The 16,868-nt window shown below is 40.4% G+C and overlaps 1 protein-coding gene across 10 annotated transcripts in view; it reads left to right on the top strand.

The window, feature by feature from the left end:
• Positions 1-16,868, top strand: part of LOC109403306 (zwei Ig domain protein zig-8) — a 911,020-nt gene that overhangs the window by 591,113 nt on the left and 303,039 nt on the right. For all 10 annotated transcript variants that reach the window (XM_062855318.1, XM_062855317.1, XM_062855324.1 and 7 more), the window contains exon 4: positions 8,938-10,515. In XM_062855318.1, the coding sequence (XP_062711302.1) occupies positions 10,431-10,515 (85 nt within the window). In that variant the 5' untranslated portion in view covers positions 8,938-10,430. The remainder of the gene's footprint in view (positions 1-8,937; positions 10,516-16,868) is intronic.

Below are 16,868 nucleotides of genomic sequence, written 5' to 3'. Positions count from 1 at the left end.
ACTCAAAGTTATATGATAACAGTTTTTATTCTTGTCGAAATGTCTGAAATTGTCTTTATTAGAACAAATGTAGCTCTTCTGCATGAAATGGAACACTCACACACCCATAGAGATTGCTCAACGTTAGTGAAATACCATGTGTCCTTTTCTGAATCTTTAGGTCGTAGATTCGATATTGGATGTTGGCGTTTTTTTCAGATAAAATGTTAAAAAATCTGAAAAAAGATGCTCAAAGAATCCTCGAAAGTAATGCTAAATAAAATACCAAAAAAGAAAATGGCCTAAGGAATACCGAAAGGAATTTTTAAGAAATTCTAAAAGAGCTCCCTGAAGAATTCCCAACGAAATTTCCAAAGAAGTTCCCAGAGCAGTTGCCAAGGAATTTCCTGGTTATTTCTCAAAATACTAGTATGTATGTATGTATGTAGGTAGCCACCATCCTAGATTGAGTCTTGCTCTGCATGCAGTTCCACTTAACAGCAAATATCAATTTTATTACCACACTGACTTCAACACACCACTGTATGAAGGGCCAAAAGGGGGTGTGGCGGACCCAAAGTAGAGACACTTACGCGAAATCCGCGGGATTAAGAGAACCTCCTTCCAACAGTATGATCCAACAGGGGGAATAATGAAATTTACACTTGTCAAGCTTTCTACGGGATGGTTTGTCACAAGAAGGGCGCTTCATATCCATTGCAACTGTTGGAATAGAAGAACCCATCTTCAAGGATGTTATAGTTACTTCTCACCACACTCCGGCTGGCAATCCACTCCGTCGTACAGTTACAACTTCAATGATGCCCTGATGCTCCCTCCCGACCCCATATAGTCATAAAGTTACAAACTTATATAGTTATACAGTAATAAAATTACATAGTTATATAGTCATATAGTTATATAGTTATATATTCATGTAGTAATATAGTTACAGGGTGCGGCAGGAAAAAATGCGAAAAGTTCAAGGCACTATTACACGCTAAATATGGGATATATATGAATATTTTTTCATGACAGTGTATCAGTCAATGTCTATATTCTAGCACTGAAAAATAAAAATGAACACATTTGATGTTTAACATGTGATAATGTAGGCCTTATTAGCGGATATCAATAAACTGCGCGCCCAATGGTCATTAAACAAAATGACTATAACAGTAACAAAATTAGCTCAAATTCGATGATCAACCAGACCATACTGATCCAGAGCCATGTAGTTTCACATAGCAGTTGAAATAAGTACATATATTTGATGATATTGTAGAGAAAATCAAAAATTTTGTTTTATCAGATGCGAAATTTAGCGACCTGTGCGATTTTCTGCGGTTTGAAAATTCTGGTTGTCTTCATCTTCAGGCGCCGCCCTGTAAAGGTTAGTGACCAAAATGGGAAATTTTTTAATTAACTTTTCAGAAAACTAGCCTATTATAGATCATGGAACGTTGAAACATAGATTGGTTAATGTCAAATGGACGAAAATAAGGTTTGAAGTTGAAAAACACTTTCGCATTTTTTCCTGCCGCATACTGTATGTAGTATAATTCAATATGATGAATGATGATATATAATGACGCAATGTTATTCACTCAATAAAAATAATAATGAAATATATTGTGTTGAAATGTAGATTATTTGAATGGGTACTACATATTTACTGACGATTCTTTTCATGACCTTGATGACAGGGTAGAGCATTATTATAATAATAAAATGTAATCGAGTTAGATGATATATATAATTAATAAAAGAATATTATATAGTAGAATATAGTATAACGCATTAAAAGGCACTATAATATGCATAATGAAATAAAATATAGTGTACTATAAAATACTTGTCGAGAAAAAATATAAATCAAATAAAAAACCTAAATGAGTTCTCAAATGAAATGCAGAATGATTTTTCACAGAATTTTAGGTTCTAAAATCATGCAATATTGGTATATTTTGTATGAACAAGATGCCTTGAGACCAGAAATAACGACCAAAATATCCAAGATAGTTGTCTAAAATCCAAGATGGTGGCTGTTTAATGGCATGTTAGGCTTCATAACCATTCAATATGAATATATTTGATGCGGGGAAGACGTCTGATACCGAAAAATGGCGACCACAATATCCAAGATGGCGGTCTAAAATCCAAGATGGTGGCTCTTTAATGGTGTTTTATGCTCAAAAACCATGCAATATGGGTATATTTGGTATGGGAAAGATGTCTGGAGATGAAAAATAACGATTAGAATATTCAAGATGGCGATCTAAAATCCAAGATGGCGGTCTAAAATCCAAGAATTCTGCTCCAAATTCAAGATGGTGGCTGTTTAATGGAGTTTTAGGCTTCATAACCATGCAATATAGATAAATTTAGTATTTAGTGTTAAAAAAAATATGGTGAGAATGTGCAAGATGGCGGTCTAAAATCCAAGATAGCGGCTCAAAATTCAAGATGGCGGCTGTTTATTGGAGTTTTAGGCTCCAAAACCATGCAATATAGATAAATTTAGTATGGGGAAGATATCTGGAGACCAGAATATCCAAGATGGCAGTCTTAATCCAAGATGGTCGCACGTAACTCAAGATGGCGGTTGTTTAATGGAGCTATAGGCTTCGAATTTATGCAATATATATTTGGTATGAGAAAGATGACAGGAGTTCAATAATGGCGGCCAGAATATCAGCGGCTCAAAATTCAAGATGGCAGCTGTTTCATGGGGTTTTTGGCTCCAAAACCATGCGATGTGGGTATGTTTGGTTCGAAGAAGTTATCTGGAGTCAAAAAACAGTGAACAGAATATCCAAGATGGCTGACTAAAATTCAAGATGGTGGTTTTCAAATGGAGTTTTAGGCTCTATAAGCATGCAATATGGGTATATTTGATAGGGGGAAGATGTCTGAAGCATAGCATGAATACTTGTAAAACAAATGGAAGTCTAGGTTTCAACGGATTGGTTCAATCAACCGACAAGGTTCAAGGGGACGGTTTTACAGGGTTTGTGATTTAAAAAAATGCATATCGTATTCCCTTGGAACATGCAGTTTTCGTTATTTGCTCTTTTCGCCAATGTTCATTTTTATCATGGATTTAAATACTCTTGTTTGCATTTCAAGCACCCTTTAGAATTGAAATACGATTAAAGTAATACCATATTCGTATTCTATTCACGTATATTTTACGGATGCCAATTATTTACGTCATTGGATGGTTTTGTATGAAGTGGATTAAAAATTCCGCTTATTTTTCAGCTCATTGCAAAACATGTCGTACGCTGTAAAGTGATTATACATTTATGAATCAATTCCAACCCACTCCCACAGAGCCGTAATCTGTTCAACCGTAAAACAAAACGAACGTAGGTATTGATTGAGTGCTCTCCAGTGTCGGTTTCCATGTAGGGTACGCAAACGGGAATATTGCACGTCCATAAGGAAGGGGGTTTTTGGGATTCGCTTCACCATGTCCAGCTGGTCAGCTAATCCAGTGTGGCTTCCCTAGTCAGGGAAATTGCTGATTCCACACGGGTTTATGGTCAGCTCGGGTGCTCAATAGCAATCCTGGCTGGCTCTGAACTAGGCACCATTCACTCATTCATATGTACAATGTACAACTCTCGGCGTTCACGTACATGAGCATGTTGCGTACAAATGATCCGCAGTCGTACATCAACTGACCGGACTGCTGGGGTAAGCGAAAACCGCAGTCCAAATATCGAATCCGGCCGTGTGGACAGCCGACCGACGTGCTCATGAGGAGTGCTTGCCGGTGCCTCTTGTCGCCGGGACCACACGCTCCGTGCCGACCGCTCTAACTAATGGTTCGCTTGATGTATTTCGATAAAATTTACACGAAAATCTAGCGACGCATACATAAATTATCGCAGGAATTTGCATCAAAAATCAATTTTAGTCGGTCATTTGTTGACCGCAACGAAACAAGGGTCAAACTAGCAACAGTTTCAAGGAGCGAGCGCTCGTTTCCACTTGGCGGAGTACTTCACCGTAGGTAGTCAATCGAGCAGGAGCAATCAGTAAAAAATTTGACGATTTTCGGCATTGAGCGGAATGGTAGTGAAGTGATCCACAGCATTTGGCGAACTGATCAAACGTTGAATTGTATTGAAGCTATGTATTATTTTCCAAACTCAAGTTTAAACGATTGGCATTGTAATGCAGAAAATATCAATGATTCCGCAATAGTCCAGAATTCAGGTTTACTCGATAATATAAATTGGAAGCTTATAATGAACACAAAATTATCAAAATAGTTCTTTTTTTTCTTAATTTTTATATAGATAATAAAATTCTTGAAAAATCTTGAAAGGAACTCTTGGACAAAATGTTGAAGGTAACTTTTTACGGAATTGCTGAAGGACTTCCTGGAGGAATATCTTAGAGCATTCTTGGAGGAATTCCTTGAGGAATCCCTGGAGGACTTCCCGGAGGACTTCCTGGAAACAATCCTGGAGGGATTTCTGTAGGACACCCTGGAGGAAAATTCTTTTGGGGAAATACTGGAACAATTGCTGGCGTAATCTCTGCTGGCATTTCTAGGGGAATCCATGAACGAGAACTGGCAGAATCCATGGAAAAATTCCTGGTGGAATGCTTAAACATCATCCTCGGAGAATCTCTGAAAGAGTTATAGGAGGAATCCCTGATGGAGATCCTGGAGGAATCCCTAGGGTAATTCCTGGAGATATCCCTAGACAAATTCCTGGGGGATCCCTGGGAGAATTTCTAAGGAATCCCTGGAGAAAATCCTGGAGGAGTTCTTGGGGGAATCCCTGGAGGAATAGCTGGGGAAATATCTGAAGAAATATCTGAAAGAATTCCTCTAGGAATTCCTGGGGGAAATCCTGGAAAATTTTCTATAGGAATCTCTGATGGAACTCTTGGGAAGTATCTGGAGGAATTCTTGAGTGAATTCATGGTGCATCACTGGAGCAATTTACGGAGGAATTCCTGGAAGAATCCCTGAAAAAAAAATCAACGAGAAATTTCCGGGAGAGTCCCTGAAGGAACTCCTGGGGGAGTCCTTGGAGGAATCCTAGGGGAATCCCTGGAGAAATTCATAGGAAAATCAATAAAAGAATTTCTGGGTGAATCCCTAAAAGATTTCCTGCAGGAATTTTTATGAGGAAAACTCTGGTGGAATTGCCGAAGGAATCTCTGGAGGAATTCCTGGCGGAATTCCTGTGCAAAATCCTAGAGGAATTCATATGAGAATCCCTGAAGAAATTTCTGGGAGAATCCCTGGAGGAATTCCTGGAAGAATATTAGGAGAAACTTCTGGATAAATCCTTAAAGGAATTTCTGGGGGAATCCCTAGAGGAATTCCAGGGAAAATCCCTGGAGGAATCTCTAGGAGAATCCTTGGAGGAATTTTTGGGGGAATCCTTGGAAGAATTTCAGATAGAATCCCTGGAGAAATTCCTGGGGGAATCCTAGGAGGAATTTCTTGGAAAATCCCCATAAATATTCCTAGGAAAATCCCTAGAGGAAGTTCTGGGGCAACCCCTGGAGGAATCTCTGGGAGCATCATTGGTGGAATTCTGGTCAGGAATCCCTGGAGAAATTTCTTGGGGAATCCTAAGAGAAATTCCTCGGATACTACCTGGAGGAATTACTGGGAGAATCTCAGTAGGAATTCCTGGAGAAACCCCTAAAGAAATTCCTTGGGAAATCCCTAGAGAAATTCCTGGAGGAATCGCTAGGGGTATTCTTGGGGAATCCGTTGAGAAATCCTTAGAAGAATCCCTAAGGAATTCTCGGTGGAATCCGGGGAGGTATTCTGGGGGAATCCCTGGAGGAATTCTTGGGAAAATCCCTAAGGAAAACCCTTGAAGAAATTCTAAGGGGAATCCCTAGAGGGAATCCTGGGAGAACCCCTGGAGGAATCCCTGGGAGCATCCTTGGAGGAATCTTTGGAGGAATTCCTCGGGGAATCCTTAGAGGAAATCCTCGGGTAATCCCTGAAGGAATTTCTGGGGAATCTCAGGAGGAACTCCTGGAGAAATCCCCAAAGGAAATCCTGGGGAAATCCCTAGAGGAAACCCTAGGAGAATCCTTAAAAAAATCTCGGAGGAATCCCTGGTGGAATTTCTGAGGGAATCCCTGGAGGAATTTTATGCAGAATATCTGGCAGAATTCCTTGGGGATTTCCTGGAAGAATTCCTGAGATATTCCTAGAAGAAATTATTGGAGGAATCCGTGGAGGAATTTCTGGGAAAATCCTAGGAGGTATTCCTGGGGATATCCCTAAAGAACTTCCTAGGGCAAACCCTGGAGGAATCCCTAGGAGAATATTAGGAAAGTTGGTAATGGAATCCTTGGAGAAATTCCTCGGGGAATCTCAGGAAGAATTCATGTGGAAATCCCTAGAGAAATTCCTGGGGGAAACCCAAGATGATTTTCTGGGGTAATCCCTGCAGGTATTCCTGGGAGAATCCCAAGAAGAGTTCCTGGGGAATTCCCTAAAATTATTCTTGAGACGTTCCCAGGAGAAATTATTGGTGGAATCCGTAGAAGAATTCCTGGGGGAATCCTAGGAGATATTCCTGGAGATATCCCTAAGGTACTTCCTAGGGCAAATCCTGGAGAAACCCCTGGAGGAATCCCTAGGAGAATCCTTGGGGAAATGCTTGATGGAATCCTTGGAGAAATTCCTCGGGAAATCCCTGGAGGAATTCCTCGGGGAATCTCAGGAGAAATAACTGTGGAAATCCCTAGAAAAGTTCTTGGGGGAATCCCAAGATGATTTTCTGGGGTAATCCCTGTAGGTATTCCTGGGAGAATCCCAGAGGAATTCCTGGGGAAATCCTTGAAGGATTTCCTGGAGAAATCCTTGGCGGAATTGCTTAGGAAATTCCTCAGGGAATCCCTGGAGAAATTTCTGGGGGTATTGCTTGAGGAATTTTTGGAGAAATCACCGGAGGAATTCTTTGAGAAATCTCTAGAGGTGTTCCAGGGGGAATCCTTCGAGGAATCCCTGGGGGAATTCCTGAGGAAATCTCCGGAAGGATTTCTGGGCAATTCCCTGGAGATATTACTGAGGCGATCCCTGGAAGAATCCCTGGAAGAATCCCTGAGATAATCCTTGGAAAAATTCAAGGTAGAATCCCTTTGAAATCATTGGAGGAGTTCTTTTCGGAATCCATGAAAAAATCCCTGGGGGAATCTCTTCAGGAATTCTTGGGAGTATTTCTGCGTGATGGAATTTCTCGGGGAATCACAGGAGAAATTGCAGTGGAAATCCCTAGAGAAATTCTTGGGGGAATCCCAAGATGATTTTCTGGGGTCATCCCTGTAGGTATTCCTGAGAGAACCCCAGAGGAATTCCTGGGGAAATCCTTGGAGGATGTCGTGGAGAAATCCTTGGCGGAATTGCTTAGGAAATTCCTCAGGGAATCCCTGGAGAAATCTCTGGGGGTATTCCTTGAGGAATTTTTGGAGAAATCTTCGGAGGAATTCCAGGGGGAATCCTTTAAGGAATCCCTGGGGGAATTACTGAGGAAATTTCTGGAGGGGTTTCTGGGAAATTCCCTGAAGATATTACTGAGGGGATCCCTGGCAGAATCCCTGAGATAATCCTTGAAGGGAGAATCCCTCTGAAATCATTGGAGGAGTTCTTTTCGAAATCCATGAAAAAATCGCTGGGGAATCTCTTCAGGAATTCTTGGGAGTATTTCTGGTTGATGGAATTTCTCGGGGAATCTCAGGAGAAATTTCTGTGGAAATCCCTAGAGAAATTCTTAGGGGAATCCCAAGATAATTTTCTGGGGTCATCCCTGTAGGTATTTCTGAGAGGACACCAGAGGAATACCTGGGGCCTGGAGGATTCCCTGGAGAAATTCTTGGCGAAATTGCTTAGGAAATTCCTCGGGGAATCCCTGGGTATTCCTTGAGGAATTCTTGGAGAAATCTCCGGAGGAATTCCTTGGGAAATCTCTGGAGGTGCTCCAGGGGGATTCCTTCGAGGAATCCCTGGGGAAATTCCTGAGGTAGTCTCTGGAGGGATTTCTGGGAAATTCCCTGGAGACATTACTGAGGGAATCCCTGGAAGAATTCCTGAGATAATCCTTGAAGGAATTCAAGGGAGAATCCCTTTGAAATCATTGGAGGAGTTTTTTCCGGAATCCAAGAAAAAATCCCTGGGGGAATCTCTGCAGGAATTCTTGGGGGAATCTCTGGAGGAATTACCAGGGGGAATCCTTGGAAGAAGTTGAAGCATTGAAGAACTTGAAGCAATTCCAGATTGAATCTCAGAAAAATTACTTCGGGAATATCTGAAGAAAATCATGGGGGATTCACTGGAGGAGTTTCTGAGGAAATCCCTGAAAGAATTCCAGAGGCAATGCTTGGAGGAATTTTTGAGAAAATCTTTGGAGGAATTCCTGGAAGAATACACGAAAAAAATCCTAGGGGATTCTCTGAAAGAATACCTGCTGAATGCCTGGAGCAATACCTGGGAGAATCCCTTGAGGCACTCCTGGGGAAGTCCCTGGTTAAATTCCTGTGGAGAATTCTTGGGGCAACCTCGGAAGAATACGTGGGATAATTTCTGGAGATATTCCTAGATGAATTCCTGAGAGAATCCCTTGAGAAAATCCTCATCTTGTTCAAATAAAAAAAATCTTTGAAATCAATCAATGAGCAAAAAGCAATCTCAATCCTTTAAGAACTAACAAACAGATACATGTGGTACAAATCGGTGAACCGTAAGTCAAAAACTATCAATCGAGCGGAGAAAACCGATGATATAAGATAGAAAACTAATTTTCTCTAAATTCCATTTGCTGTTTAGCAGCAGCTTTCCGCACCGACAACGAAGACCATTCAAAGTTAGTCATCCGCAAAAGCATTCGACCCGCTCCGTGTCGAAAAGAAGGTGTCATTACTCTTATCTGATGTCAATGTTTTTCTGTCTCTTTCTTCTTACAGATCGGCGGCAAAGGCCATCGTTTCTTCGGTGAACAATGAACGGGCTGGACTTGCAACAACGCTTCAGCTCGACTAACTGGCACTGCTGCAGCGCAGTGGCGAGCTCTGCCAAAGAGTGATAAAAATCTATTGAATATTCAGTCAAGTGAGAAATGCCTTACCACATTGCTTCCTTCATTGGCATTGTCCTGCAAACGAGTGCAAACGACGACGACGACAACGACAACGCGGTGCAAGGACGACCGAGATCAAACTGAAAATTGTTGGAAAGTGAACAGTTTCAAGGGTGAAAACACACCGAACAGAGGCCGGGATCACACAGAAGAAAAAAAAAAGAATTGCCACTAGTGAAAAGTGAAGAACACTCCACGAAGGGTGGTGTGGGAGGAAAATCATTGGCAATTTTCTAGCTAAACAGAAGAAGATCGGGAGGAAAATGACAATGTCAACAATTGTTCACTGCTGCACCCCTCCATCGGTGGCCCCATCGATTGCATCAGTTTTAGAAACTTCAAAAAACTTATCTTAATTTGAAAGTGATTTTCTTCTCTTACATAATTCATTGGCGTCTCCCACCAAGAAAATAGAGACCTGGGGTGGTGAGGAAAAACGATTACGCTTCTGCCACACCGCAGCGGAAGTTGATGGTGGAATAGTGTGCTTCAGCAACTTAGTTCTGGAAGCGTGATACGGTGCTACACCCGTACCAAGTGGGGAGGGAAAACAACTTCGGATCGTCCCAGTTGAAAAGAGAAAAAAACTTTCCTGCCACCAAGCCGCCTTCCATTAAGCTTCAAGCTTCAACTTTAGCGACCTGTATACTTCTGACAGCTTGTACATAGTAGAACGTCCTTTTTGCACACTAGTTTGTATGTGTAAATAGGCATTTTTTTAGTTCGAAATAACAGTATGCTTCTGGGAAATCCCCACCGTTAGACTGCAGCATCCTGATAAACACAACGCTAAGATTGAGCACATATATGCCTTTCTGTTCTCCATGACCCTCTGCACCTTCCGCAATTTTGCTGGTCATCGCAACTTTTTTTTCCGTAACGAATGAACAAACTAGTGCAGAAGACAGACCAGCAGTTTAGTGTAGTTATTTCTAAGCAGAGTAGCAACAATATTATTTTACATCGGTTACATATTTTCTCTCGACTGCTCGTCCCAGCACCATCACGGAGTGAGGACTGAATAAAAAAAAAGACTGAAGATTCTGCCGGTTTTCAGAATAGAAAAGCATCTGATGTCAAGCAGAGTTACGCGGCAAGTATGTACGAAGTGAAACAGTGCAGAGTGTAAAAGTATGCTCACGGGAAACCGGAAGCGATAACGGTTGCCTGAACTACTCTTGTGAAGAGTTCTGAAAGAAAGCACACTCGAAAAAACAAGTTCAGCGAAGCAAGTGGGGTAATACGCGCGCGGTGAGCAGCAGAAGAAAACGACACATTGCGGAAATTTGCGGTGCCAGCGCTACACAGCAACTAGACGGGATGAGCACATTCAAAATGACAATGACGAGGACGTACATAATCTGCATACTATGGATGGCTGTTTTTCTCGACATGAGCGATACAGGTAATACTGACTTCATTTGCCTATCTGTCTTTCATCAGACACGTTCTGAAATAGGGTTCGTTTCTTCTACCCAACTAACTATTTTTGTCAGCGTTGCTTGCGATGTCGTTGCAGCTGCCAGCTCTGGCGCAACTGCATTACAATAACTTCCGATGGCACAAGAATACAAATAGAGCGCTTTTTCGTATCACATGGGGGGACAGATATAGGGCTTCCATCTACACAGCATTGAAAATCAGGACATTTCATGCATTTTCTCGAAAATGAGTAAAACTCATCGCATTTGTTTTGAAATTTTGGCCAACATTTGTCCAAAATCAGGACATGTCCTGCTAAATCAGGACGGATGGTAACCCTAGACAGATATGCAGTATTCAAGCAGAGTATAATTTTAGCATAAACTGACTGATCCGAACTAGCTCGAAACGCACTGAGATCCAAATGAATAATAGTTTAAACGCGAACTGTAGATGTTTAATCAGTGTCACATCATATTCAATATACCTAGAAGGATTACATTAATCATTCTCTAACCTTAACGATTCCCATAGATCATTAATACTTTGGGAAAAAAATATCCTGGAGAAGGCCTGAACCAAGGGCCGAAACGTCGGATGAAATAGTATCACCCCGCTTGTTATTTATCCGGACCGAAAAGCCAATTGTAGAGGGGTAATTTTGATAACACAGCGCATCATTTTTTTTTTTTGTCTCAAGAGCAAACTTATGTGTCTCTGATAGATTTTGGGTCGCTGAATCCGAATCTGGGCTCAGCACGTCACAATTTTGAGCAACAATTTTAGTTCAAAACACAAAAACCAAACATTTTTTTTCGCATATGTTCTCCATATAGCACCAACAATTGTCTAAAACTTCGCCGAAGACACCAAACCGATCGGACAAATCGTTTTCGAGATACAATTTTTTGAAGATATCATGTGCATTTTTCATAGGCCCTTCTCATAAGTAACGCTAGATTCAAAATGGCGAACCAAGTATGCAAAACGGCTTTTTTCTCCCCCAACGACTTGTATGCAAGGTTTCATTCAAATAAAAAAATATGAAAATTAAACGTTGCTAAAATGATATGGAACCGCTCCATAACTATATTTTTTGAAACGCCCCTGAAATTCCCTTTGGTTTAAGGCTGTTCTTGGAATTCCCTGATACGGCCTTTTCCTGAAATGCATCTAAACGCCCCCTAAACTTCCGTAATCCTAATTGAAACGCCCTCAAAATTATCATAATCAGTTTGAAATACCTTTCAATCCCCTTTGGACACCTTTAACCAATCAGAACGCGCGCAATCAAGCAACCGATACTGCACCGCGCACGCGAATTATATGACGAGCGAAGCTTTTTGATAGTGTTGTTCTTTTTACAAAAATAAACAAATAAAAATAAATAAATAAATAAATAAAAATAAAAATCGAAAACCAAAAAGTGGGGAAATGCTTCCAGTTTCACCTTAAGGGTTAATAGGCTCCAGAAACTCCCTGGAATGCTATCAAACGCCCCTAAAACCTCTAAGAACGTCATTCAAATGATCCTGAAACCATCTGATGCTCTCTGAAATGACTCTGAAATGCCTTGATGCACCTCTCAAACCCCTTGTAACGTCATTTAAAGGCTCCTGAGATCCCCTGAGCCTGAGTTGCCCTTAAAGCCGTTTCTGAAACCCACTTAATACTGTAGAAATGCCCATGAATATCCCGTAATCTTATTAAAACGCCAACCAAACCTTACAGAACATCCTTAAAATGTTCCCGAAAACCCCTGAATTGAAATGCCACATTGAAACGCCCCTGAAGCCCCTTGGACATCCTATTTTGAGCTCTCTGGGAGCTTTCTGAAAACCCCCTTAGCCCCATCTCAAATACCCAGGAGAAAGACCTCTCTCGCGAACTAGATTCCCTCATTAAAGCCCAAACTTTATCTATGCACAAATTTTCCGATTTTTATGCCTTTTTAATGTATGCACCCCAGCCATGTTCATAAAAAGAGGTTCCAGTGTAACTTCAAACACATACACATCAATCACTACCCTAGCATTAATATCACTAGACCTACAAGTCACTAGTGAGTGATCTTGATGGTGTTGAGAGGAACTCATCATCTCTTCCGCTGTTGTTATCACTCTCTTTATGTAAGACTATGTATTAGTCTTTTTTTTTATCTTTTGACCTATTTGCGCTCTTGATTGACACTCGAATTCAAAGAGAATTTCTATGTTTACAAACTGTCGATTTGCTTATTGGAGTTGATACAATCGTGGTTAGAACTGGCACCTACAAAAATATTATTTTGATATTCAGAATGAATGAAGAAGTAGTTTGAAACGAGCTCACCAATTTATATGGAAACGATTTTTTTTACAAGCATCAGAGAGCAAATCGTGTCAAAACAAACAGCAGTGGCAGTGCATTTTTATGACAGAAATTAAAAAAAATATATATATATATATATATATTGAAACTAGTCCAAAGGTTTCTTACGAAATTTCTCATGGGATTCCTTTCAATATTGTTGAAATTTTTCTTCGAGGATTGCTACAGAAGTTAATGCACGTATTACTTTATGTTTTTTTTTTCAACATTTCTGAAACAATTTCTCCAAAAGTGTAATCGGAATTTCCTCTAGGAGTTTTTTTTAAGATTTTTCCATGAGTTCTTATAGAGATTTCTGAACAAATTCTTTAAGCAATTTCTCCAGGGACTTTCCAGGAATTCCTCAAAAGATTTCTTCAAAAGATGTTATTTCTGGAGATTTTTTTCGTAGGGATTCAGAGATTCCTCCAGAAATTCTTCTGGAGGTTTTTTTTTAATTCTGATTTTTTCAAAAACTCTTTCAGAATTTGTTGTTGGTATTTCTCCACAAGTTTTTTTCTCTGGCCTAGCGGTCAGTCGTTGAGGTGCCTCGTAAGTTTCGGAGTGTGGGTTCGATTCAGGAACTGTTCGTCCAACCAAAAATTCTCCACTGGGCCACTGGGTGATATATGTGTTGTCCGTTGTTGAATGTTAGTAGAGTTCATGTTCAGTCTGTAGAGGCAGCAAAGTCAAAGACGGTGTGATTGTCTTTTATTATTCCATACATTCAGAGATTTACGCAGGCATCTAACTCTCAATAGATTCATCTGAAAATTCCTCAAAAGATTTCTTTTCTTCCCCTAAGTTTCCTGCAATTCCTGAAGAAATTACCTCAGAATTTATTCTTTGGCCTTTTAAAATACTTTTCAAGAAGTTATTCTATGAGTACCTACGAAAGGTTCTCCAGTTCTTCCAGGTATTTTTTCAAAGATTTCTCCAAAAAAGATGTTTTTCTGCAGAAACTTGTCCAGTGCATCACTAGAGTATCTCCAGGATTTATTTTGTTTCTGCAGGGTTATCTTCAAAAATTTCTCAGGAACTTTATTGTGCATAAGAAATTTTCCTGGAAATTCTTTCAGATTGTCTTCAGGAGTTCTTTTGCGGATTACTACAGAAAGTCCTCCATAGCTCTATCAGAAATTTATTGGGGAATTTTTATAAGAATTTCATCAATACTCTTGTCAGTAATTTTTCAAGGATGTTTGTGAACATTTTTAAGAGATCCCATTAGAAATTCCTTTACGGAATTTCTCTTGAAAACTCGTAACATTCCTAGGATGTTACGCTAGGAGAACTACGTGAGCTTAGTCTGGGTCATATTTACATCTTACTAGGGTTAATTTATCCTGTAATAACTTGCAAAGTTCCTCCAGATTTTTCATAATGAAAGTTTTGCATAATTCCTTGTTTTAAAGAAATAAGCTGATCTTTTAAGGGATTTCTTCTCCTATGCATTCATCTACGAATTCCTTCACAGATACCTTGAGGAATCGCTTGAGGAAATTTTGCCCAGGAATCTCTTTCCAGGAAATTCTCCTAGTAAGTTGCAAACGTATCACCAGGGATGTTTCGAATGATTCCTTCGGACAATCCTCCAGGTATTTATTAAGATACTCTCTCTCGGGGATTTTCCAAGTATTCTAGAGGTAATTTTTGGATTATTTCTAGAATTTAAAAAAAAACCTGAAGGAACATCTTAAATAATTTCTGCAAAAACTCTAAAAGAATCTTAGGAGATCTTTACAACTGAACAATTCTAAGAAAACCATTGTAAGAGTTTCTGCAGGCTAAAGTCATTTTTGAAAGAATTAGTGGAAGAACCCTTGGAAGGTTTCCCTATAAAACCTCTGTGCGACTAAAATTCCTGAAGAAATAAACCCTCAAGTTCTGAAAAGGGTTCTGGAGGTATTTTCGAAAAAATCCCTGAATAAATTTTAGAAGGATTCATGGCAATATTGATCTAATCCATGCAGGAATTTCTCAAGAAATAATCAGTAGATTTCTACAGAAATCTAAGGAAGTACGCTTGAATAAATCTCTACAGAAATATCTGAAGAAACCGTAAGGAAGTTCTTGAAGGAAACTCCTCGGGTAACCTTTAGTGGATTTTTTAGAATTTTTGTGGTAATTTTTGAAAAACTGTTGGAGAAGTCCTTTAACAACTCTCTTGAAGGTTTTTAAAAAGTACTGTGGACGTATTTCTTAATCTAAACAAATTCCCGCAGGATTTCCTAAACGAATTCCTAAAAGTATTTTTAAATTAATTCCTGGCGGTGTTTTAGAACGAACCTTTGGAAATATACACAAGATAATTCTTGGGGTGATTCTTGTGGGAACATCTCAGCAAAATTTCTTAACTATCCCTGGATGAATTACTGAAAATAAAATCGCTGGTTTCCAGAAGAAACCTTGGTAGAAGATCGTATTTCTGAAGTAATTTTATTTTGGGACTCCATGGAGAAGATTTTTTGGTACTTTAGGTTTTCATATAGACATAATGTTGTCCGATTGAAGTAATACAAATACAAATCCAAATACAAATGTGAATTTGATTTTCTAATGAAATAGCTGAAAATATTTCCCACAAAAATCTGACGATGATTTTAAAGAAATCCCGTACTCCCGATTTTTGATAGAATTTATGGAAAGAATGTGAGGAAACCAATGTTACAGCATGATGAACTTTTTTGTGAGAGAAAAAAAGTTGCCTATCCCAAACATTTTGCAACACCGCCCCCCCCCCCCCCCCTTGTACATACAACATTGTGAACCTCGTTTTCATCATTACCAAACAATTTCTTGCTCTAAAAAACGGTACAGCATTTAAATTTTTATGCAATCCATCGTTCGCTGAAAAGAATAATGCAACCTGCCTCAGCAGTCTGTGCAGGTTAGACTGGTCCAAAGTATGCTTGATTTGGATTGTCATATCTTAGCCCTGGAATGAAAGTTTTAGCGGCCAGCATTCTGAAATTTTAAGTTTACTAGGTAATAACAATACCCAAGTAGCACACTTGTCACAGAAGAGTCATGGCGGCGCAGGTTTTTGTTGCGCAGAAGTTACTGTGACTTACTTCTAGCAAGTTAGTGTTTATTTGTTAGAAGTAAGTCACAGTGACTTCTGCGCAACAAAATCTGCGCTGCCGTGACTCTTCTGTGACAAGTGTGTTACTTGGGTAGTATTATAACACAGTGTCTCCATGTTATTTTTTTTTTCCTTCTAAACCATAGGGGGATAAATCTGCTCATCAGACACCCTAACAGGAAGGTTAGGGTAGTGTGGGGTTAAGGCCGTCTTCTACAATGCCGGTAGAAGCCAGGACTACTCTCTCCTCGACCCACTAAAACACATTCCTATGGTCGCCAAACCCTACGTCTCTCCGGAACCACCAAGAAGGTATTGCTTCAGAGAGGGGCTAGTGCATATCGCACCCTCAAGGATAGCTGCCGCAGCCTAGCAGCAACGAACATCGATGACTCGCTCTGGAGAGTCCATCACGGTAGCGTGCTGGCGCTTAGCCAGTTTCCCGAGTGGTCCTCGCCACTCCCTTTGTCCTCGGAAGGTGGGCAGGGTCAACCCCGCCCGCGCCCTACTGCTGAGCGGACATCAAGAACTGATGCCCACATGCAACCCGATCTGACCTGCCCGCAAAGGAAGGGTATTACTACCCTTCAGGCCCTATCAGATGCATCCGTAGGTTGCAGACAGCAGGGTCTCACCTACCCCGACCCTTGCCGGGGACCCCTTTCCAACCGCGGGCTCAGATCCAACCCAGTAGACTGACGCCACGACAGCACCGCTACCGGGACTTCCTCTCCGCGGCCACTTAATTTGCTGTAAGGGTCGATCTCGACCGCAGGGCACCGGTATGACCTACGAAGCCGACTTCGAACCCCTGGACCACCTAGTGTCTCCATGTTAGTAGTTATCGCAGTGATAAACCATACAATTATGTGTAACTTACAATCGCATACTTAACTACCTAC

This window comes from Aedes albopictus, chromosome 3 (genome assembly GCF_035046485.1).
Source record: "Aedes albopictus strain Foshan chromosome 3, AalbF5, whole genome shotgun sequence".
Taxonomy (NCBI): domain Eukaryota; kingdom Metazoa; phylum Arthropoda; class Insecta; order Diptera; family Culicidae; genus Aedes; species Aedes albopictus.
Note: the sequence above shows the minus strand (reverse complement) of the source record. Positions and strands in the feature narration are given on the sequence as shown.